The sequence below is a fragment of the Schistocerca serialis genome, chromosome 1 (assembly GCF_023864345.2).
Source record: "Schistocerca serialis cubense isolate TAMUIC-IGC-003099 chromosome 1, iqSchSeri2.2, whole genome shotgun sequence".
NCBI lineage: Eukaryota > Metazoa > Arthropoda > Insecta > Orthoptera > Acrididae > Schistocerca > Schistocerca serialis.
This window is the reverse complement of record NC_064638.1, coordinates 778858357-778882888: the sequence shown is the minus strand read 5'-3', so window position 1 is coordinate 778882888 and position 24532 is coordinate 778858357. Positions and strand designations below refer to the sequence as shown.

Genomic DNA, 24532 nt, shown 5'->3' with positions numbered 1-24532 from the left:
CTTTCCCTCATACTTCACATTGACAAGTAGCTTTTTTAGTTGTACATCTGATATCAACCTTTTGAGGCCACAGCATATTTATGTTGTCATGTGGATCTATTTTTAAGCTAACCTGTTCCTACAAAACTTCTAGTTTGAAAAATTTCCTGTTTAAGTGAGCTACGAGGGCATCTGACTGATATTAGTCACAGATGGCTCAACCTGACCAGACAGTCTCAAAAGATGGGAGATGAGCTCTCAACAGCTTGTCTCTCAAAGCCTGACTTAGTAATTCCAGTAGTGACTTAAGATTTTTGTTTTGCCTTCTTTTTCCTTTCTGCTTTTTTCACATACTTTTAAACAGCTGTTAATATTTTCCACCCACTAGAGAGGGCAAAACTTTTGAAGACCACAGACATGGCTATAATATTGTTGGAATTAGCTGGGCAGGATGGTGGTCAGAAGCAGCCCAAAAACCTTGCAAGGGTGTTGTCCAGAATAACTTTCACCGTTTATGATTTAATTAGCATCAAAGTTGGCCAATCGGGTTGTAACGCATGCAAATTCAAGCAGCCTGCCAGAGACACTGATGCCAAATGTGTTCATTCTTCGTTTGGTTTCCCTACTTAAATTTATCACTTCCAAAGAAGGAACATTTTTACTGGTAATAAGCATTTGAATAAGAGGTAACTTAGGGACCCACAGGTGTGCTTGCATGGCGACCTGGTTGGCTAACTTCAATGATAAATAAATCAGAAATAACAAACGCACTGAATGGGCCTTCTCATCCCATCCGGTAAGCCTCCCCTGACCCAGGGTTCTGGGTGACTTTTCTGAACTGTACCCCTTTCCCTAAACCTCTCCAATCCTTTTCCTTCCCCCTTCTTCCTTTCCCTTCAACTCTTCTGCCAGAGGGAGCAACTGGCTCTGAAACCTCAAACAGTTAAATCCGTGTGTGTGTGTGTGTGTGTGTTTTTTTTCCCCTGCCGCCACTTTTTTACCTGTATATTACTGAACTGACATCACATTTCTGTCTATTGTGATGCTTCTTGGCAGGTACACAGCACTACGAGCAGCACCACTTACCTGTGCAACTTTCATCATCATCATCCCCCCCCCCCCCCCCCCCCCGCTCTTTTGCTTCTGTGTGTAACTCAAGAAAAAAATTCAGCAGACATGCGACTCCCAATGGTTCACACTAAAATGTCCCTACTGGGTTAACTACAAATGCAAGTGGCCTTTCTTAAGTTTGGCACTTAGTTTTCAGATATTCAAGGAAAGATAATGGACGGTCTACCAGTTTTCAAACTACTGTTGGAAAATCACACTATATACAGTGCAGGCCACCATGCAAATTGTGGTAAGTTCTTTACAAAATCAGAATAGAGCCAATGGTGTAGGGACTTTAATCATGTGCTACCACCAAAAAGTAGAAGCACATACAACAGTTATAACAATTCCCTTTCAATGCCAATGGAACAACTATAGCAATACAAAATGTGCATTACAAAATTCACATTATAAATTATCATTTTTTGATGTTATCAACTGTCTTTTAGTAGCAGCATATAACACATGTACAAGAGTTATTACATTTCCCTTAAATGCCAATGGAACAACTAATGCAACAAAAAATTTACAACACAAAATTCTCATCAAAAAGGAATCGAATATTTCTTGAAGTTATCAGTCATCATTTACTACATCATGGCATCTTTCAATACACATTCTAGTACTTCCTTGCCCCTGTGAGACTGCTCTATCTTTAATTTAGGGCTGCTGAATCCTGCTTCAGTAAACTAAAAGTTTTCAATATTTATACCGAGTCATACTGTGTCTGGCCCAGGACAAACCATAAGATATGAACAGTCACACTCTTTCAATATTGCTTACAGATAGCAACAACATGGTTTATTTTCCTGTGTTGAGTTACAGCCATTACTTCTTGAGGGGTATCTTCCCCATATATTATGCTGCATAATCAGAAGGATAATTCTAGCACTATTTCTCTCTTGTGTATCTTCTAAAGAAAATATAGTTTTAAGAAATTATGTACTTAATTCTGACCATGCTCAATCTTTGCTATTTTGATTTAGAGGGGAAGAAGAGCAGAAGGAAAGCTGCTTCTAAAATAGAAGACTATAAAAGAATGGACTCTATACTAAGTGAAAAATTGACTTACAGGAAGATACCCACCAATACTGAGACTGAAATCAGTTTTCTACACACTACTTGCAACATCACACTACCATCCAAACATATATAATAGCTTTACCCTTTATTTTGAGGGGTGTTGTTGACTTTATTACATGGAAAAAAAAAAAAATAATTCAACACTTAAGGACAACAGATGAACTATATTTAAAAAGAAGTTGTTCTATCAGTAAGTCCAGAATCAAAAATGGAACAGTGGAGATATATACATGTTCTTTGTGTAAGAACACACATGTAATACACCAAACAGCAATTTTAAGAAGAAACTTAAGGTTTGAAAACAATATATTTTGAACATGTTATGGATACAGATTTAATTTACATGTACAAGCTGTAATATGGAAACCGGATCATTTTCAAGTTGGTATAAATACTGATCAAAAATGAAATTGTATAAACTCTAGAAAAGAATCATACAACAATTCATACTGCTTCAACATTGTCTCTTAGACTTACATACACTATACCTGCTAAAATTATTAAGGAAATTAATGTCACTCAGCACTGTGTCGGAAAAGGAAAACATTTACTGGGCCATAGAATAAAACAAAATGACTTTGAGAGTCTCAGACAGTGGGAACACACTCATATACCACAGAAAAGTAATCATAAAGGCACAAATAATTGTATATGTGTGTTTGTCTGTGTTTGTGTGTCTTTAAACATACATATTTATATATTTGTTCACTCATTCATTCATTTATTTATTGGTGCTGAAAATTTCATCTTATATTTTCAACGTATTTACACATATTCTGAAGAAACATAAAGTCAACAGGCATAACACATTTGCACACGACATACACATATATATATATTATATAAACAACTATTCAAGATGTCATGTAGAAATGTTTTCCGTTGATATGGAGTCACAACCATCTATGTACAAAACTATCATAAGCATTACAAAATGGTATTCCACAAATATATAATAAGTACCAAGATGAAACTTTCAGCAGTAAATTTAAAAATATGACATTACAATTCAGTACAGTATTTACACACTAAGCAGTCTAACTCCTTACACACATTTTTTCATTTTCCTTTTTTTTTTAACCCATAAAAATTGTAACAAAATCATTTATAGATATTCAAAGCACACATCACTCACTTCATAAATCCACTATGCTGGTGACAGTCATACTGTACAAACTAAAATAAGCTGTATAACAAATTGGCCAGCGTCATTATTTCTAAAGAGGAATCTTCAAGGAGTGAGCCTGCCTATGCACAAGGCCTGGCCCACTAGAATATCACAGAAATGCTCGTTCCCCACAGTTTGTGGTGATTTTGTTTTGGGCCTTGCCAATTTATTCTCTTATCTTGTTTTACCTCAATATTGTGTACACACAGAAGCCTCAAAATAAATTCTATGGACCAGGCCATTATATCGGTGTGTGTGTGTGTGTGTGTGTGTGTGTGTGTGTGTGTGTGTGTGTGTGTGTGTTTTGTTTACATAAAAAAGGTGTCATTTCACTGCAACTAATATTTATATCATTCTAGTGCAGTAAATGACCTCTACCACTAAGTCATTACATAAATATTCACTAAAACTATGAACATTCTCTTTCATTAAATACATGGCACTTAAATAAGGCCCTCATACAATTTACATTCTTTCAAAATATTAAATTCAATATACATATTCTAGTCCAAATACTCGAGGAATGACAAATGAGGACATAGCCCTCAGATAACTGAGAATGTTCACAGTGTTCTTCTTCTATTAAAAATCCAAAGGAATCTACATGCTCAGTCACAGTAAATGTGCAATCACTACTATGAGTGAATGATGTGGCTGAGCAAAGCTCTAAGGAAAGGGATAAGGAATTGAAGAAAATTCCAAACATCACAGAGCCTTAAAACTTAATAACAACATAGTGCACTGCACAGACACCTCAAGCACAACACATTAACAAGTTGTGCTAAAACGTGAATTATAATCTGATTGTTGGGTTAATCAATCAAAACTGCAATTTCAATAATGCTTTCAGAATATTAAATTTACAAAATTATTTTACGATGATCATTATGCAGGTAAACTTTGAAAACAGTTCTCAAATGTCTGAGGTAGAACTTTTTCCTTAGGAAATTAATGTGAGCTTCTTTATTACACGAGAACATGAATATGCAAACAAATACAGTGTGAACTAAATTTGCATCAAAACAATTTAACTACCAAAGGCATTAATGCTTCCATCTAGTTAACACAATAATGCTTAGCGCCACTGTAGTGAGCCAATTATAAAGCATTGGCTCTTGCCTGTGTTCTGCGTACTGCCTTTTTAATTCGTCGTTGAGCAGGAGCAGGTGAATTAGCTTCAGCTCTGGAATCAAAATAAATGAATTATTTATCCTGAATAAATAGAACATTGATATGTCTGGATTACATTTAGTTAAGATTTTTATACTAATTTGCTCAAAGTGCTAAATACAGAAACAAAGAAATTGGTTCAATGATATCTGCAAATCTCTTCCAATCGCATTATGCAAACATCTATGAAGGTGTTAGCAGACAACACAGTTGTTAACTAAATGGTGACATCATTAGGAAATTGTTATGACATGCAGATACCTAATCGTCACCACTTAATTGATGTGTTAGCACACTTTACTTATCAGCCATGGTGATTTCTGCCAAGCACCGACTAATTATCACAACTGTCAATTATCTATTAGCGTCTGTCAAAAGTGATTTAAGGCAGAACAACCACTTTAAGGAGGGTAGGATATCAAACAGGCCGACTTGGAGCAGGAGAAGCACCACAGGACACTTTAATTAGACTGTCTATACTTTTACAAATTAATTCATAAAACTTTGTCATCATGACCTGGAAGGATTCATGATTCACACTTACAGCAGTGGAAGTTCAAAAAACATTTCATCATTTTTTCACTTATTATTGGCTGAATTTGTTGTTATAGGTACACTTTTCTTCATAAGTATGAGAGATTCTTCGATGAATTTTGCACTGCTTGCATACCATACTTATAGGTGTATCAAACTCTAGAATTTATTTAATTTATGACTTATCTCAATTTTTACCACAGTTTTTAATAGATTTGGAAAGTTCTAGACTTTCATGCACCTGTAGGTATGGTTTATATGCTGTGCAAAATTAATTGAAGAATCTCTCTTACTTATGAAGAAAAGTGTACCTATAGCAACAAATGCAGCCAATAGTAAGAGAAAAAAAATGATGAAATGTCACATGTAAAAAAAAATTATTTTGTTATGTTTAGAATTTCCACTGTCATGAGTGTGAATCCTGAATTCTTTCTGGTCGTGCTGATAAAGTTTTATGAATTTATTTTTAAAAGTATAGACAGTGGAAATTAAAATGTTCTGTGGTGCCTCTCATGCTCGAAGTCGGCCCGTTTGACGTCCTACCCCCCTTGGTCATAAGGAAACCGCTGCCAGATTCATGAAGTATTGTTAAATTACCAAGTTGGATTAACAGAGGAGACTGAAAAAGATTTATAGACAAGCTATATTCTTTACCATGGGTTTAGTCAGCAAAAAAGTACTATAAAAATATTAAATACATTGTGCTAGTGACAAAAAAGGGTGTTGTGGAAGACTATGAACCTACTCACAAAATTTGAAGAGACCACATTCCAAAACATAATTCTTCCAACACATATCTTGTATAGTGATCGAAAGACAGCAAAATTAGAGAAAAACTGTAGCTCATACAGAGAGACGTTGATACTTTCTTTTCATATACCATATGCACATAGAATAATGGGAGGGGGCTGTCACTGACTGACTAAGTATCCTACACCACATATGAGGTATATCCACAAAGTAAGTTCTGTTTGGTTGTATAAAACAAACGTGTACAGATACAGAAAAAAATGTTTATTGTACAAAAATCTACAGTGGTTAAACTACTTTTCTACATAGCTTCCGAAATTTTGTAGGCACGTGTCACAGCGTGGCACAAGTTTTTGTATGCCTTCTTCATAGAAGAAATGGTAGACATGACTTTTCGAGGTGTTGTAATTTGCTTAGGCTTACCCTTAATTGGGGGTGAAGTGTGCCTCCATTCCATTGATTGCTGTTTTGTTTCTGGGGTGTCGTGTATTCAACCATGTGGTAACATGTTCTTTCAGCTCATCATCATCATCGTTGAAGTGTTGACCACCAAGGACAGATTTTAGGTGTAAGAAGAGATGGAAGTCGCTAGAAGCGAGGTCCAAGCTGTAAGGAGGATGATGAAACGAGTCCCAGTGAAATTCCTGTACGAGTTGTTTGGTCACATTCGCCATGTGATGTCAGGCATTATCGTGGAAAAAAAACCAATACCTTTTGACAGCAATCCTCGGCACTTGTTCTGTCTTGCACGGCGCAATTTCTTAATGGTCTCGCACTAACCATGTGCATTGATTGTTTGGTCTCATGGTAAGAAATCAATCAGCAAAATGCCTTTTCTGACCCAAAAAATGGTGGACATGACTTTTTGAGGTGTCATAATTTGCTTAGGCATAACCTTCGTTGGGGAGGAAGTGTGCCTCCATTCCACTGATTGCTGTTTTGTTTCAGGGGTGTCGTACTATACCCAAGTTTCATCCTCGTGACTATCCGAGAAAGAAACCCATCGCCTCCTTCATTGTACCGTGTCAAAAACTGAAGTGCACTGCCCATCCATTGTTTTTTTGTGCTGTTCAGTAAGAATTTTGGGTATCCAACGTGAACAAAGTTTTCGAAATTTCAGTTTTTCAATAACAATTTCATGAAGTAGTGACTGTGAGATTTGTGGAGCTTCCATAGCAAGGGCACTAAGTGTAAACCTACGGCTGTGCTTAATCTTCTCTTCAATTGTGTGAAACAGTTCATCAGTAACCACAGACGGGCGTCCACTCCATTCTTCATCGTGCACTTGATCACGTCCTTCATTGAACAGTCTGACCCATCTTCTAACCATTGAATCACTCGTAGCACTTTGTCCGTAAATCTCGCAGATTTGCCGATTAATTTCCTTTGGTTTAACTTTTTTTTGCATTTAGAAAACGAATCACAGATGTGATTTCACATGCGGCGGCATTTTCAATTATAGCACACATTATGAAGAAGCACTACAAAGCACACATCGGCAGCAGTGATCTGAAAATGGCGTACATGTCTTCTCCTTGAGTCAGAGTAACTGCCGCGCATACTCGAAACTGCGGTCATAGCGATGCCGCAGATAGAAACGGAAGTTACTTTGTGGACGAGCCTAGTACAATATGATAGCTTGCAGACTACAGATATTGAGGTACAGGTGCACCACCATTTTCTTTGAATATTGAAGATTGTTTCATTTGAAGACTGTACACATCCTATCATTAATAACATCCAAATAACTTTTCCTTCTGCCTTGATGCTCTTTGAACACAGTGTGAAAAGTACGTGGGCTAAGCAAAATTCTACTTAAAACTACAGGAGGTTACTTAACGTAAATGAGTTCTGAACAAATAATTTTTATTTGATTTGTTACTCTGAAGTACAATGCTGTCATAGATAGAAAAAATTCAACAGCAACACCTATTTGTTGTGTAGGTGTGTGTCAACAACCCACTAAAGTTTTGATTGTCTGACTACAGAATCTTCCAATTGGCGCCACACCAATTTAGTTTTGCCAAATAATATAGTAATGGCAAGACATAGAAAAGAGTCTGTTTGCTGGATGCTTGTTTTTCCTAAATAAAGGGTGCGTTTCAAGTGGCAAGCACATCAATTGCACTGTTTAGAAAATGAAAATAGTTGAAGCCTTTAGGATTAACAATTATTACCTACTGCTATACAGGTTGTGATGAACACACTCATTTTCTCAGTATGGGGGAGGCTTGTTCTCATGTAAACATATATTAGTATATTGTTTTCACACACACACACACACACACACACACACACACACAATTCAAGCTTTCGCAACCCACGGTTGCTTCATCAGGAAGGAGGGAAGGAGAGGGAAAGACGAAAGGATGTGGGTTTTAAGGGAGAGGGTAAGGAGTCATTCCAATCCCGGGAGCGGAAAGACTTACCTTAGGGGGAAAAAAGGACGGGTATACACTCGCGCACACACACACACATATCCATCCACACATATACAGACACAAGCTTCTCAAACTCCCTCAAAACCAAACACAAACACCACATCGGCACACTCAACGTGAACACACTGATGAAGACAAGAAAGATGAAACAACTGACAGACACTCTCAAAAAATTTCAAATCAAAATATGTGCACTGCAAGAAACACGATTCACAGATGAAGACCATTTCAACACGGAGAATTTCAGAATATACAAAGCAAAACCATCGAGACAACTGAAAAACGTAAGGCTTTTTGGCACAGGATTTGCAGTACACATGTCCATCACGGACAGCATAATCGACTTTTCGTCACCAAACGAAAGAATCAGCACCATCACAGTGAAATCAGCCAATAAATCCTACACAATAATCAACGCACATGCACCGACTAATGACTACAACAGGAAAAACCCGAACGAAATTGATGACTTCTGGACGACAATGGAAGAAACTATCAGAAAAATTCCTGCACATAGAGTCAAAATAATACTGGGAGACTTCAACGCTAAACTCGGAAAAGAAAAGATATACAGACGTATCACAGGAAAACATACTCCACACAAGGACACCAACAAAAACGGAAAACATCTGATAGACTTTTGCAAAAGCCGCGACCTCACCATTATGTCAACAAAATTCAAGAAACCAACACGAAAACTTACCACATGGAAATTCCCCAGCGGAAAGCAAGAACTACAAATCGACCACATAATAGTCCAGAAAGACTCACAAAAAGAAATTTTGAACATAGACACCCGTAAAGGCTACTTCGACTCAGACCACCACCTACTACAGATCAGGATTCGCCTTTTGCCAAGAAAAAGCTCCAGAAGAACAAAATTGTTAGACCAGATCCAGAATATGTTACTTTAAACCAGACACAAATATTACACAAAATTAAAATGGAGAAAACGACAGACTGGACACAACTTTCACGAAGAATCCGAGAGGCCATGAAACTAGCAAAAGCACCACGCACACGGAAACACCGTTGGTGGAACCACATATGTGACCAAGCTATTGACCAACGAATCAGTGCATGTAAAAAATTTAGTAGCCATAAATCCCAAGAGAATTGGATGAACTTCTCGAAAACACAGAAGCAATCAAGCAAAATCATTCGCAGTGAAAAACGACAGTATGACAAACGGCGACTGACAGAGATCGAATCGGACTTCATGAAGAACAATACAAGAAACTTCTACAGAATGTTCAGAGAAAATATGACTGGATATCAACCACCCAACTTGTGCTTCAGAAGGCCGGATGGAACCCTAGAAACCAATACCAAAAACAATTGTGACATTCTGGCAAAGTACTTTGAAAAACTGCTCAACACGGACCCCCCCTATGGAAGAAATAATGACAGAAACGAGCACATACAATCCAGATAGTGAACCTCCAACTCTAGAAGAAGTTCAAGAAATAATTAAGTCACTCAAGAATCGTAGAGCACCAGGAGAAGATGGCATCATCGCGGAAATCTGGAAGTTACAAGACCCAGAACTCACCAAAGACATTCACAGGATCTTGGAAGACATCTGGAAGACCATGAAAATTCCTGACGACTGGAAAACTGCCCTGATACACCCACTACACAAAAAAAGGTGATATATAAACCAATATTCACCATTGCATTAGCAATAAGAATGAGTTTATGTACTATTTGGATTTATTAATCACACAAGCCATATATTTACACTCTCTTGTAGTATAAAAGAAACACAAAAGAAACTCTGAAAATCATTCAAAAAATGTGTGCAGAGAGAAAAAATTCATCCAAATTGGGGAAAAAAACAAAAGAATTGCAACTGTTCTTCACCAGACAGGAGACAGACAAGACAAATATCATCAGAGTCTCCCCTCAGAAAACAATACTGAGGAGAAGGGGACACATTTCAGCGAATTTTAGTTGTAATTTTTCCCCATGAAACACTATACCAAGTGTACCGGTATGAAATGAGCGTTTTTTTGTGAAACTGGAACACTAATTTTGAATTGAAAAGTAAAAACATTTTATTCAAAGTACTGACCATTGCTTTCTATACATTTTGACCACCTTTCTGGCAATTTGTGGACATCACGCCAATAGAAATGTTCGTTTTTTGAAGCAAACCAATCAGACACCCAATTTTCGACTTCTTCGTAGGAATCGAAGTGTTCCTCAGCCAATGTGTGTCCCATTGACGAAAACAAATGGTAGTCGGAAGGGGCCAAGTCTGGTGAATACGGCAACTGGGGTAGCAGCTCGCAGCCAAGTGTTTTGATTGTATCCTGAACCAGTTTTGCTTTGTGTGCAGGTGCATTGTCGTGTAAAAAAAATATTTTGCCATGTCTTCTGGCCCATTCTGGTTTTTTTCTGATCAATGTATAGTTCAAATTGATCATTTGGTGTCTGTAGCAATTAGTATTCACAGTTTCACCGGGTTTTAGAAGCTCACAATACACCACACCTTTCTGATCCCACCAAACACAGAGCATTGTCTTCTTGCCGTATCAATCTGGTTTTGCAGTCGATGTTGATGGTCCCAGATTAACCCATGATTTTTCCCGTTTAGGATTCTTAAAATAAATCCATTCTTCATCGCCACTAATAGTTTGATGCAAAATTGATTTTCTTTCATGTCTTTGAAGCAAAATTTGACAAATGGTTTTTCGGTTCTCCATCCGTCTTTCTTTCAATTCATGTGGCACCCATTTTCCACACTTTTGGATCTTTCCCATAGCTTTCAAACGGTCAGAAATTGTTTGTTGTACAACATTTAGCATTGCTGCCATTTGCTTCTGACTCAAAGTACCATCTTCATCCAATATTGCTTACAATTTGGCGTCTTCGAACTTTTTTGATGGTCTTCCACATTCTTCATTTCTTACATCAAAATCATTATTTTTGAACCGTTGAAACTGTCTTTTGCATGTTGCTTCTGATAAAGCACGATCACCATATGCCTCAACAGGCATTCGATGCGGCGCAGCACTTTTTTTCAAATGAAAACAAAAAATTAATGCTTTCCGCAAATCATCACTTTCTGGTACAAAATTCGACATTGTTAACACGATGAAAACATATGATGATGTTTGTTCCATGACTTGATGTATACTAAATATCTTTGACAGATGTCATACCAACCAAGCAAAAAAAAAAAAATAAAAAAAAAAAAAAATTAAGGCTCATTCACAACTAATGTTCCCTAGCGAACAACTTCATGTTATGTCTAATGGAAGTACATGCTATTCAAAACTATTTACACTCTTTCAAATCATTGCAAAACATGTTTGTACTAAGGTTAGGTATTATATGCATGGAAGAAACAACTCGAGAAGCTTTCTGCGTTACAGAGCTCTCCAGCAACCAGGTTGCCGGACCCATGGAGAAGGCATTTTGTGCGATGGAGTTCTCCAAGAGTGAGTCCACAACCACAGTGTCAGAAATTTAGGACCATATTTAACAAAGCTCCACCTACCAGGAAATCCATTTACAAATGGGTGCAGAAGTTCAAGGAAACAGGATGTCTTTGTAAAGACAAAAGCAGTGCGTGGTCATCAACATCTGAAGAACAAAAAAACAAGTTGAGTGGACTGGGGGAACACTTCTCAGTAGTTCACGAAAGTTTTGTACCTGTCAAGAGCTAGAAACCCCCGTGCCCCCAAACGGTGTTGAACATGTATAAGAATGCCAAAAGGTTACCATGTTTTGGGCTTTGTCAATAATTACATTTTTTAACACATTTTGGTGCTCTACTGCATTGCCACAGTGACGGATGTGAGTTACCATGACGACAGGTCAGTTATGCATCAAATGGCATGGGCCCCACATTCACCGGACCTGACACCACACGATTTCCACCTGTGGAGTTACATCAAAGACACCAGCTTCACGTCTTCACTTCCCCATAACATCGCTGACATACAAGGACATACGGTTGCACATACAAGGACGTATCATGGCACCTGCAAATGACATCTATGAAGACACTTTGGCCCACTTTGGCCAACTTTGGGCTGAACTCGACTATTGGCTGGATATGGATGGTGCAGCTAATGGTTCACACTCCGAATATTTGTGAACATGACACAAAAACCTTCTCAGCCGCTGCTTCCATACATATTTTACAATCACTTGAAAGTGCCTCGATCATTTTGTATAAACCTTTACAAAATTAAACACAAACACTGTCAATAATGACACACAGCCTGTTTTTTCATGGCATTTCAGATCAGAGCAGATCCAAAGGTTATTTAAAAAGGAAAGCATGTTATCTGGAGCACAGTCTTCTGTCTTAAGACACAAATGGCTGAGTTTAGGGATGTTGAAACTCCAATCTAAAATGCTTGGAGAGTCCCCCAATCTCTACAGTTACTGTTTAACAGACTTCCAAAATCTTCTTAAAATACTCTCCCAGGATTTAAGTCTGAGGCTGTATCCAGGGAAATGAGCTCACCTTTGTGTATCTCAATACATTAGTCTACCAGTTCAATAAAATCAACTTCCCATGTTCATCAACACATATTTCACAGTTTGGACAGAGTCATAGGAAAGCAGCTATATTCACACTTTCACACGCATGTCCAGTAGTGTTCAGGTGTGCCTTCTATATACTAAAAGCAATTCAAAGATCACCTTTCTGACAGTCATGACATCTGGCAAAATGAGTTCATATACTTGCTATTTCTTGGCAATTTCAACAATGGGAACATAACAGAATATCCATTGTATCCTGTCATGATCTACATGATTCGAGAACAAGTTTTATTTGCGGACAGCCCAAAATGTTTCCTTACTTTCGACTTTTTGGCAATGCACAGCTACAATACATAATCTGGAGCCTTCGAGTTCTTTTATTATTCTGAGCTCACTAGTCATCATGATGTCAAAGTTGTTATATAGTGGCTGCTTCCATGCTGCAAATAAATTGCGCAACACAATCAGCTTAAGTATCACACAAGCAGTTGTAACTTATTCAACTATCAACGTACATTTTATCGATGTGAGAACACAGGCCTCTTCAAAGGTTCTGAATATTTCTCTTCCAGCAGTAATTAAACTCCCTCATCCATGTTTGGAGTGTTGAACAGCTGGGCAAAGGATACTACTCTCTCCTGAAGTAATTGAATGCATTGGGAGAAAACAATGGATATTGCACGAACTTTCTTTCCAATCAGTTATGCTTCAAATTGGGTGCCAATTTAACTGGTATTTCATGTTATAACAATGGCAAAGACAGAAGCGAAAACAACTTGCTTCTAAATATTGAGTTCTTTTATTCAGTATGTCCCAGTGAGGATATAGCACTCAGTACACTGAAGTACCTGGCAGGATATGTTGTCTTCAAATGCAGGAACATCACCAGTTCAGTGGGCAGTCGAAGAACATATTGTCATTTTAGACTTTACTGGTGTATGATTATTTTTAAATGATCTTAGTTATTAAGCCAAGTGGCACTGTCCAAATGGTGTGATATTCAGAAAATTGACTTGTTACTATGCGGAGCCAGTCGCAATGACTGACTATATCCCACTGCATGCCATAGTGTATACTCTCTGCCCTCCTTCCTGCTGTTGATTAGAGTCAAAGGTGCCAACATGTAATTCCACTACTGAAGTGCTGGTAGGAAGCGATCATCAGACAGTGTGTCACCAAGATGCTCATGTCACACATGGAGTGGAGAGGCTTCTATGCAGTGTGGTTGGGTTGTTTAGGGGAGGAGACCAGACAGCGAGATCGTCGGTCTCACTGGATTAGGGAAGGATGGGGAAGGAAGTCGGCCGTGCCCTTTCAAAGAAACCACCCCGGTATTTGCCTGGAGCGATTTAGGTTAATCACGGAAAACCTAAATCAGGATGGCTGGACGCAGGATTGAACCACCGTCCTACCAAATGCGAGTCCAGTGTGCTAGCCACTGCGCCACCTTGCTCAGTGCAGTGTGTTCGCTGCTCTTCAGTCAGAATGGCATAATTGGGTCTTCCTACAGATTGCAGTTGTGATCCAAGCATGATCAAGGCTGGGTCACAGGCCTTCGTTGCCTTTAGCCTTTATTTATTAGCCACCACGTAGTCTGTTATCTACAGTTTTTTTTTTTTTTTTTTTTTTTTACACAGAAATGCAATCCCCTTTATGCTGGCTGTTTTAGCAACTTAATGTCACCATAATCCATTCCATTACCTTTCAAGATACAGTTCTCTGTTGTTATTTATCTGTGTGATGCTGGTTCTCTGTGCAGCTTTGTGGCATGGTCTGACCTATGTACATTTTTCAGCACTGGCAGAGTATGCAGTAGATTTGTTTTCAGAATTCTAAGTCGTCCGTAAACAGACTTCAACAAGGCTTTCATATTTGTGTGGCGGGCAAAATGCATACTTTATGGTATATTGTCACAGTATTCTTCAAATTTCTAACAATGTGTTACAGATGTACGGAATAAACACTTGTTGCAACACACTTTTAACTCTTTCTATCTACTCAGCTACATAAGTATCTTCAGTTTTTCCCATTCTGAATCTGGGGTAGTGGCTGTAACCTTTCTTCCAGAACTTTTGTGTACGTGCTGCAGCTCCACTGTCTTCATGAGCCCTGTTATTATCAGCAGTAGCCAAAATGTTTATGGAGGCATTTAAACAACTTCTGGTTATGCAGCACACAAACCATCATGTTTCTTAAACACACGGACAATTATGTTTGTAACCTGACCAAACAATACACAAGACTTTCTGAATCTAGGAAATTGTTGCGCCAAATCATTAGATTCGTGACTGAGACAGAAAGAAACAAACACCCTCTGTTTCCTGAGTAAGCTATTCAAGCAAAGACTGAATGGCACACTAGGACAAAGCACATACCAGGTGTAGAAGTATGAAAGTGTAATTTCCCCATAGATGGTGCTAGCCGTCAGTGTAAGGCCAGTGAGGCCGCATCTGCAGCACCATCTGCTTCCTATAATGGCTGATGAATGTCGACACACAGTAACCCAAGTTTCATATACCAGTATCCGTTTCAAACCCATAAACATGTCGATTTTTGTGCCTACGAACTACGACTTGCGAACAGCACTGGTTTTCTGTTATCATTTAAAGAAAACTGGTGCAAAATCACATTGAATGCTTGTCGAAGCTTTTTGCGAACATGCTCTTGGGAAAACAGTGTTTCAAGTGGTTCAAAAAAGTCAAAAGTGGTGATTTTGAGATGAGAAACGACGAGTGTGGGAAACCACCCAAAAAGTTAGAAGACAATGAATTGCAGGCTTTATTGGGTGAAGAAGATATTCAAACGCAGCAGAAACTCGCAGAACAATTGAATGTGATGCAGAAAGCCATTTCTCTTCAGTTGAAAGCTGTGGGAAAATGGGTTCCACATGAACTGAATGGAAGACAGCAACCAAACTGAAAGACCTCTTGTGAAATGCTGCTCGCTAGATACAAAAGAAAGTCATTTATCCATCAAATAGTGACAGATGATGAAAAATAGATATATTTTGAGAATTCTAAGCATCATAAATCATGGGTGAATCCAGACAAACCATCGAAATCCACTGCAAAACAAAATCACTTTGGAAAGAAGACAATGCTCTGTGTTTCGTGGGATCAGAAGGATATCATCTATTATGAGCTGCTGAAACTAGTGAAACCATTTTAGCACTGATCGCTATCAACAGCAAACGAACGATTTAAATCAAGCATTACATGAAAAACAATTGGAATATGGAAAAAGGCAACACAAAGTGATATGTATTGTTCCATGATAACACCCCATCATACACTAAAAATGGCTCAGGGAAACGATCGAGGCATTCAGTCGGGAAATACTAGGGCATGTGGCTTATTATCCAGACTTGGCTCCATCTGATTATCATCTATTTGCATCACTGGGACACGCTCTGACTGAACAACGCTTCAATTCTTATGAAAATGGCTACTGGTTTGCTTCAAAAGAAGAACTGTCTTTTTGGTGTGTCATTCATAGCCTGCTGGAGAGATGGGAGAAACATATAAATAGCACTGGAGATTATTTTGAATAAAATATTACTTATCAGCTTCAAACAACAGACAAGTAATTATTGCAACTAGATTACTGTTTCATACTTCTACATCTGGTACTGGACACCAACTCATACACATTTATAATTGTATGACTGCAGCTATCATGGACCCTCTCAATGAGAAGGCATCCTCTGTACACTAGTACACAGCACTCTTAAAACTTCCAACTGAAACATCTTAGCAGCAGGGCTGCATACCAGAAAAATGAAGAAGCCTAGACCACAATGTGCAGAGGAAGATGAGAAACTTGTTGGGTTGTAACATACTGATGAAAGTGGGGGAGGGGATTGTCTGGTAATATAATATCAAGTGTGCGTTTCGCCCCCTCCCAAAGAAAAAGTCCTGTTGGAAGTCTGTTAAGGATGACCCAGACCTCTGAAACAAGGAGTCTTCCACATCCCAGGCCAATGCGCATACGTAAATAGGTCAGATGATTCACATGGTGGAGGAAGCATGTGGAGCATGGGCATCACACAGATAAAAAACAACAAAGTAAGCTGTTGCAGACCAATGCATCTCAAAACAGGCAACAGATTCTGGGAATGTATTTTAAAATATCTATAGAGATCGGATTACACTTTAGACTAATAAATAAAGACAGTAGCTTCCAACTAAGGTCCGTGACCTATCCTTGCACATGCTCAAAGCACAAAGGCAGTCTGTGGGAAGACCCAATCATACCATCCCAACTGAAGAACTGGGAGCATCACACAGAACTCTCTGCTTCTCCAGCAGTGACATGAACTTGGCAATAATGGTTCACAGGGTGCGGATTGCCATTCACGTCAAGTCATTGCACTTTCCCACAACCTCAGCAGTGGCACCATGGTCTGGCATTACAGGCCTGTGGCTGACAGGAGGATGGATGGGAGAGGGTATATGAAATGACGCCTAGCAGAAGACAGTCAGTCATCAGGACTGTCTGAAGATGGAAACAAATCAGTCTGACAAAGTATAACACCATTTGGTCGATGACTCTGAGCTGACTGCTCGAGAATATTTTGAAAGGAGTTCTCAGTCTGCAAAATAAATATTGTGAACATGATTGGATTAATATGACTTCTAAAGGAGATGTCACAGCTTCCATCACCTGCATGGCAGAGTAATCAGTAGAATCTATCACATTTTTGTGAATGATGTTTAAAATAACATCACATTTAATTGATAAACTTGTATAACATACATGATGTGTCACATTACTATAATTTTATCATTATGATTATTATTTGACATTTATCCAGGGTGTCCAGTGATTGATCATTTTCAAATTAAAGGTTTTTTCCAAGGCTTTCAAGGCAAATTTTTTCCATCTTTTTTTTATTAATTTGAGACTAAAACATCCTTTTTTTAAAACTTTATATTTATAGTTGTTAGAATACACGTCACTAATTACGTCATTTCTTTAGCAGTATAAACCACAGATAAAAATTAAAATATTTTTATAACATCATTAATACTATATTTTGATTTACAGGCAATAAAAAAATATAAAATTTACAGATTTTCTTTATTTATGTCATTAAAGGGGTTTTTCTACCTTTGTTCGACTGGTTAAGAGTGAAAGTACTGCTGAATACATGAATGCATTTGAAGGAAAGTGTTTATTTTATTTAATTTCCCCTGTACTTCATGCTGGTAGGAACTACTGGCCCCAGCAACACAATCCAACAGTGTGTGGCACTGTAGTAAGAAGCCATTATACAGTGAACAGTTGCTCATTTAAACATGATCAATGTTGGTGCATGAACGGACAAATGATGAATAAAGCAACTACTTCTGCCCCATCCATATCTACGCTGCTATGGACGCAGGGTGAAGCAAGAAAAATTATTACAAATATCACACAATGTTGCAAATGGAAGAAAAAATTAACAGGAGTGTACATTAAAAAAAAGGGTGTGAATAATTACTTACTAATGATAATTGTATAAAAGCTACAAAATGAGACACAATTACAAATGTCTAAAATTTCATTCATCTCCTCCCGTGTGAATACAGCCTCGATTCAATTTCTTTTGCTCACAGAAGCAATGTTAAGTTGTTCATACAGTTTGATACCTCATCTCATTTGTAGTCCATCTGTATCATGAAACTTAAAAAAAGAAAAATATTTTGGCTGTAAAAATGGAGCCTGCAAGTTATCTTGTAGTTGGGGTACAAAGTAGAAAGTTCAGCTCAGATGCAAACTACAAAATAACTTTTTGTCAACAACTGATCGCCAGCTTGAGTATTTTGAAACTTGTTCGACACTATGATCCATGTCTTTTTTGTATCTGCATCAGCAGTTGTTCAGTCTTCATTGCAGATGGTTCACTGACGTTCATCATTATCTGTGTTCCATTTTCCTTGTAAAATAGCTAGTAATAATAGAAAACTGAGTTGCGCAGAACTTGAACAGCTAGCTAACATGAACTAAGGAGAATAGGATCAGTTTATGGTCGAATTCTCTTAAGTGAGGATTCTGATGCAAACAGTGAATGGAATGAAGAATGAGCAGTTTGCACAATAGCAGGCACTATGAATAACAGTGATGAATGGGGCGACATTCGTCAAGATCCACCAGTATGTGTATTTAATGAGGATGCTACACTGAAATTAAACTTACATTGGTAAAGACCGATCATGGGTTCAAATGTCAGTTTCTTTATCAGCGATGAAGGGGTGAGCCGAAAAAGTAGAGCAATGAATGAATAAAAAGAAACAGTGAAGTATGCGTACTCGAAGTGGTACAGTCACTGAATATAAATCAAAAATAAAGTGTGTAACATGTGTAAAGTGTACTTAAGATTATCTTTTAATAAAAGGTTGATTTGATTCATTTTTTAGACAATGCCCAAATGTAAAATAGGAGGAGATATTGCCAGTTCTGAAGCAAAACTGCAAAAACAAAAAGAACAGCGAAGAAATCAAATAGCTGAAGAGTGCAAAGCATGTTCAAGTTTCCAATGAATGGGAATGAGCACCACGAGGAGCAGAGAAACGAAATAACAATGAAATGAATGAACTGAAGAATCAAGAATTGCAACACAAACTTATAAAAATAGACAGCAAATTCAAGTCAGCCATAGAAGCTATCATCCTATGAGAAGCATGGACAAGGAAAAGTAAACGGTGCAACCTAACAAACGAAGCATTCCAATACAATCCATAACAAACACAAACACATCATAATCAGAAAAATGGATAACACATGCCAATTTTGCAACACAAAAAGTTCAGTAGAGAAACACATGGTTTCTGTTGCATGAATGGAAAAATTCAATAACCACCACTGGAAGCACCTTCGCAACGAATTTTTACATTACATGACTGGGGACAAACTGAGTGTCACTTCGATCAACACTAAACAATAACAGAGATGAAATCAATTGTTTTTTCAATCCAACGACAAATCTATCACAGCATGGGTCCATTACTACCACTACCCAATTATGAGCATAAATTTCTGCAAATAGACTTCATCGGAAATGAAGAAAAAGAAATTAATCAATGATGTAAAAATATCAGTGGACTGAGACAATTTTTAGTGCAAGATTTACAGAGGAACTTACACAAAAACAATAAACTGATTCACATATTCAAAATAGAACTAGACTGAATGATTTTTAATGACTATAAACATATAATTCGACCTGACAAAAAGACTTGCTGGAGAACATGAATGTTGATTTAATGCACCTCAGATAGACGAAGACGTCGTCATAACTCTGGACAACAGAAACACAAGCTGTGACATAATTGTACTACAATCAAAATGACTATTACACATTGCAGAGACACACCATTCATATGATGTGCTCCAATATCTATTAATATTTCTGCACAGAGAGGATGAACATCATTTTAATGTGAAACAAATCCAACCTGAAACAGGTGTAGAAACAAACAAAAGAGTCACTTCTAAGGAGTTCAATGCTTACTGCTTGAATATCATTATTTACCTAAACATAGCATCACATTCTCAACACTGACAGTTTATTCCAACAATTCCAGTTAGATATGTATGTAAAAATAGAAGTGGAATGGATGATTTACATAAGACTGGATCAGAGGAAACTATGCATGGAAGAATACATCCACCTTCGAGACGCAATAATAAATACAGAAACAATGACAACACTGGAACAATGATAATCTTACCTGCATCATACATAGGAAGTCTGAGACAAATGCATGAATACACTCAAAATGCCATGACCTACATAAGAAAACATGGACGGCCTGACCTCTTCATAACATTCACATGATGCAACTCGACATGGCCAGAAATCAAAGAATAACCAAGATACAGACAAGCCCCCATGCATCAACATGACACAATAGCCCAAGCTTACTGACAAAATCAAATGAGGTTTGTTGAAGTCCCCATGAAATACGAATCTTTGGAGCCATTAGATGCTGGATGTACACAATCAAACGGAAAATACGAGAACTGCCTCAATTCTCACGATCTCATATGGCTACATGACAGACACCATCTCATGGGTAAATGGATAAACTACCAGTTGCACCACGAGATACTCAGACATTACACATCTGTGAATGGGAGGGAGGGAGGGAGGGAGGGGGGAGGAGGGGGGAGGGAGGAGGAGGGAGGGGGAGAAAATTCATTATTTTCTTGTATCATTCTGCTTATTTACAACTTCAATTTTGTAGTTGAAAGTTCAATAGAAATAAAATCACCATACACTTGGATGTGGTCATTAATTGTCAACCCTTTACAATGTATTCAAATTGGATAAAATTCTTGGGAACCAAATAAGGACCCCTCAAACGATTACTTTAAAAAAATTAAAACTGATCAGAGAAATATACATACAAGGTAATTCTGTGATGATGCAATGAACTTTACGGGACAACGGAGAAGGGTAAATGTATCAATTTAAGGTGAAGGGCCCTGGCCCAGGAATGACTTGAGTCGAAAATTGTAAGCAAAAATTGTTCTGACACCTCTGACAATGGCGTACATATTCCTGGAACATATAATTCGTCAATGGAGGGTGGGGTTTCAAAGTAAAGCAGCCCCACCTCATTTTGGACTGAAGGCTTGTGAACATCTGGACCAGACAGTCCCTGAAAATTGGACAGCATGTTCACCTGATCTCACCCTACTTGATTTCTTCTTGGGAGGCCAAGTGAAATGTCTTATGTACGAGACGGCTGTCGAGACCAAAGAGGATCTCCTGGAAATAATTCTTGCTACCTGCAACACTGCTCAAGTGACACTGGGGATATTAAAATGGGTACAACAGAATCTCATGTAATGATGCCACGCCTGCTCTGACACAGAGCAGATGCCATTCTGAACAACTGTTGCAAATATAGCATCTTGCTGCTGGGTGGGTGAGGGGTTGGGGCCAGTGTCACAATGATATGTACTTGCCTGCAGTATACCTTTCAAAATTTTCCGATTGTGACTGAAACAATCAAATATATTTTGCAACTTTATTTGAGTTTCACTCAGTCAAGTATTATCTTGCTACCAAAGGTTAGGCTATTTGTAACATTTCTAAGCCAGTCTTATACATGCTCTTAGATGTTCTACTGGATTTGGGTGTGTAGGACCAAAAGTGTTTCCCAATAACGACTGACCATCATCCTCAAGTGGGAATGTGACATGCAGAAAAACACTACTAAAATAGAAAAGTAGGGTTTCTATCCATGCCTCTCAAGACTTATCACGGCATCTTGCACTTTTGTGTCCACAATATGAACTGTTTTCTATGCTATGCTGTAAAAAGGCTTTCACATGGCTAGTCATATTGAAAGTTATAGAGATGAATACAGGGCAACACTCAAATTAAATTCAAGCCATACTGATGAGATCTTTTACAATACCATTCTATATAGCATTTCATCAAATTTCAAAAACAGGTAGTAGAGTGCAGTTACTGCATTGCCATAGTATATTACCACTTAAAAAGGTGCTGGGCTCTGTAATCTTTTCATACAACATTGGATGTCCCAGCTTGATGAGTGGCTGAGAGTGAGTGAAGAGGTAAGAGGGAGCCAGGGGCACCAATAATGGGGGTGAGGGGCTGCACTGAGGAATGGCAACAACAACAGAATACTGAGGTCAATTAGAAAATTGCATTAAGCTGATCTGACAGATGTACAGGGCTATTACAAATGATTGAAGTGATTTCATAAATTCACTGTAGCTCCATTCATTGACATATGGTCACGACACACCACAGAGACGTAGAAAAACTCATCAAGTTTTGTTCGGCTGAAGCCGCACTTCAGGTTTCCGCCGGCAGAGCGCTGGAGAGCGCAGTGAGACAAAATGGCGACAGGAGCCGAAAAAGCGTATGTCGTCCTTGAAATGCACTCACATCAGTCAGTCATAACAGTGCAACGACACTTCAGGACAAAGTTCAACAAAGATCCACCAACTGCTAACTCCATTCGGCAATGGTATGCACAGTTTAAAGCTTCTGGATGGCTCTGTAAGGGGAAATCAACGGGTCGGCCTGCAGTGAGCGGAGAAACGGTTGAACTCGTGCGGGCAAGATTCACGCGCAGCCCGCAGAAGTCGAAGAATAAAGCAAGCAGGGAGCTCAACGTACCACAGCCGACGGTTTGGAAAATCTTACAGAAAAGGCTAAAGTATAGAAGCCTTACCGTTTACAACTGCTTCAAGCCCTGACACCCAATGACAAAGTCAAACGCTTTGAATTTTCGGCGCGTTTGCAACAGCTCATGGAAGAGAATGCATTCAGTGCGAAACTAGTTTTCAGTGATGAAGCAACATTTTTTCTTAATGGTGAAGTGAACAGACACAATGTGCAAATCTGGGCGGTAGAGAATCCTCACGCATTCGTGCAGCAAATTCGCAACTCACCAAAAGTTAACGTGTTTTGTGCAATCTCACGGTTTAAAGTGTACGGCCCCGTTTTCTTCTGCGAAAAAAAACGTTACAGGACACGTGTGTCTGGACATGCTGGAAAATTGGCTCATGCCACAACTGGAGACCGACAGCGCCGATTTCATCTTTCAACAGGATGGTGCCCCACCGCACTTCCATCATGATGTTCGGCATTTCTTAAACAGGAGATTGGAAAACCGATGGATCGGTCGTGGTGGAGATCATGATCAGCAATTCATGTCATGGCCTCCACGCTCTCCAGACTTAACCCCATGCGATTTCCTTCTGTGGGGTTATGTGAAAGGTTCAGTGTTTAAACCCCCTCTACCAAGAAACGTGCCAGAACTGCGAGCTCGCATCAACGATGCTTTCGAACTCATTGATGGGGACATGCTGCGCCGAGTGTGGGAGGAACTTGATTATCGGCTTGATGTCTGCTTAATCACTAAAGGGGCACATATCGAACATTTGTGAATGCCTAAAAAAACTTTTTGAGTTTTTGTTTGTGTGTGCAAAGCATTGTGAAAATATCTCAAATAATAAAGTTATTGTAGAGCTGTGAAACCGCTTCAATCATTTGCAATAACCCTATATTACTCATCCTGTTGGAGAGTTGTGTGTTCTTGCTTTCCTCAAACTTATGAACCAGCTCAACAACATTTTACACGTGAGCACTTGGATACTAGTTAGTACCTGTCACCTTCCCCAATTTTTAAAATTGCATAGCCTACAAGGGTACCTGATGATCCCAGCCATTGGTATGAAGCACTGACATGCTGAACATTCTCAAACATCAACAAAGTCACAACAATCAGATATGAGCTGTTACATTGACTGCTGGTAAGGGTGTTGAGAATGACATCCATACAACAATCTAGTGTCTAGTATCTCATTTGTGGCCTTGACACTCACTATATGATTGAAATGTAAATGTCATGCATTCTTCCCCCTAAATTCAAGACCTACTAAATACAGCTGAAAGATGTCCCTTGTGGTTTTGGTGCTCCAATTTCAACATAAACACTCCAAAATATCTGTATGGGTGAAAGAATACTTTAAAAATGAAAAATCCAGGATGGAATAATGACAATATTACGAAACGGATAGATTGCTACTCAAAGTATAGACCCAACACTAAGTTGCAGACAGGCACAAGACTGCTACAATCTTTTTGTTGCAATTGTCTGCAACTCAATGCCTCCTCTACAAGATGAGAAACATTACTTCTAATATTTTTCTGGTTTGTTGATATTTTCATGACATGACAGGAAAGTTTTTATTCTCATGCTTTGCATTATATATAAGTAATTTATTACCTTATAGCTCGAGATTTACGATTAGCTGAGGTAAAAGG

The 24532-nt window shown here is 38.4% G+C and overlaps 1 protein-coding gene across 1 annotated transcript in view; it reads right to left on the bottom strand.

Annotated features, from left to right (window-relative positions):
* Positions 1–2460: 2460 nt before the first annotated feature.
* Positions 2461–24532, bottom strand: part of LOC126483190 (nuclear pore complex protein Nup153) — a 104701-nt gene continuing 82629 nt past the window's right edge. Inside the window, exon 9 of the mRNA XM_050106597.1 lies at positions 2461–4523. Coding sequence (XP_049962554.1) covers positions 4439–4523 — 85 coding nt within the window. The 3' untranslated portion in view covers positions 2461–4438. The remainder of the gene's footprint in view (positions 4524–24532) is intronic.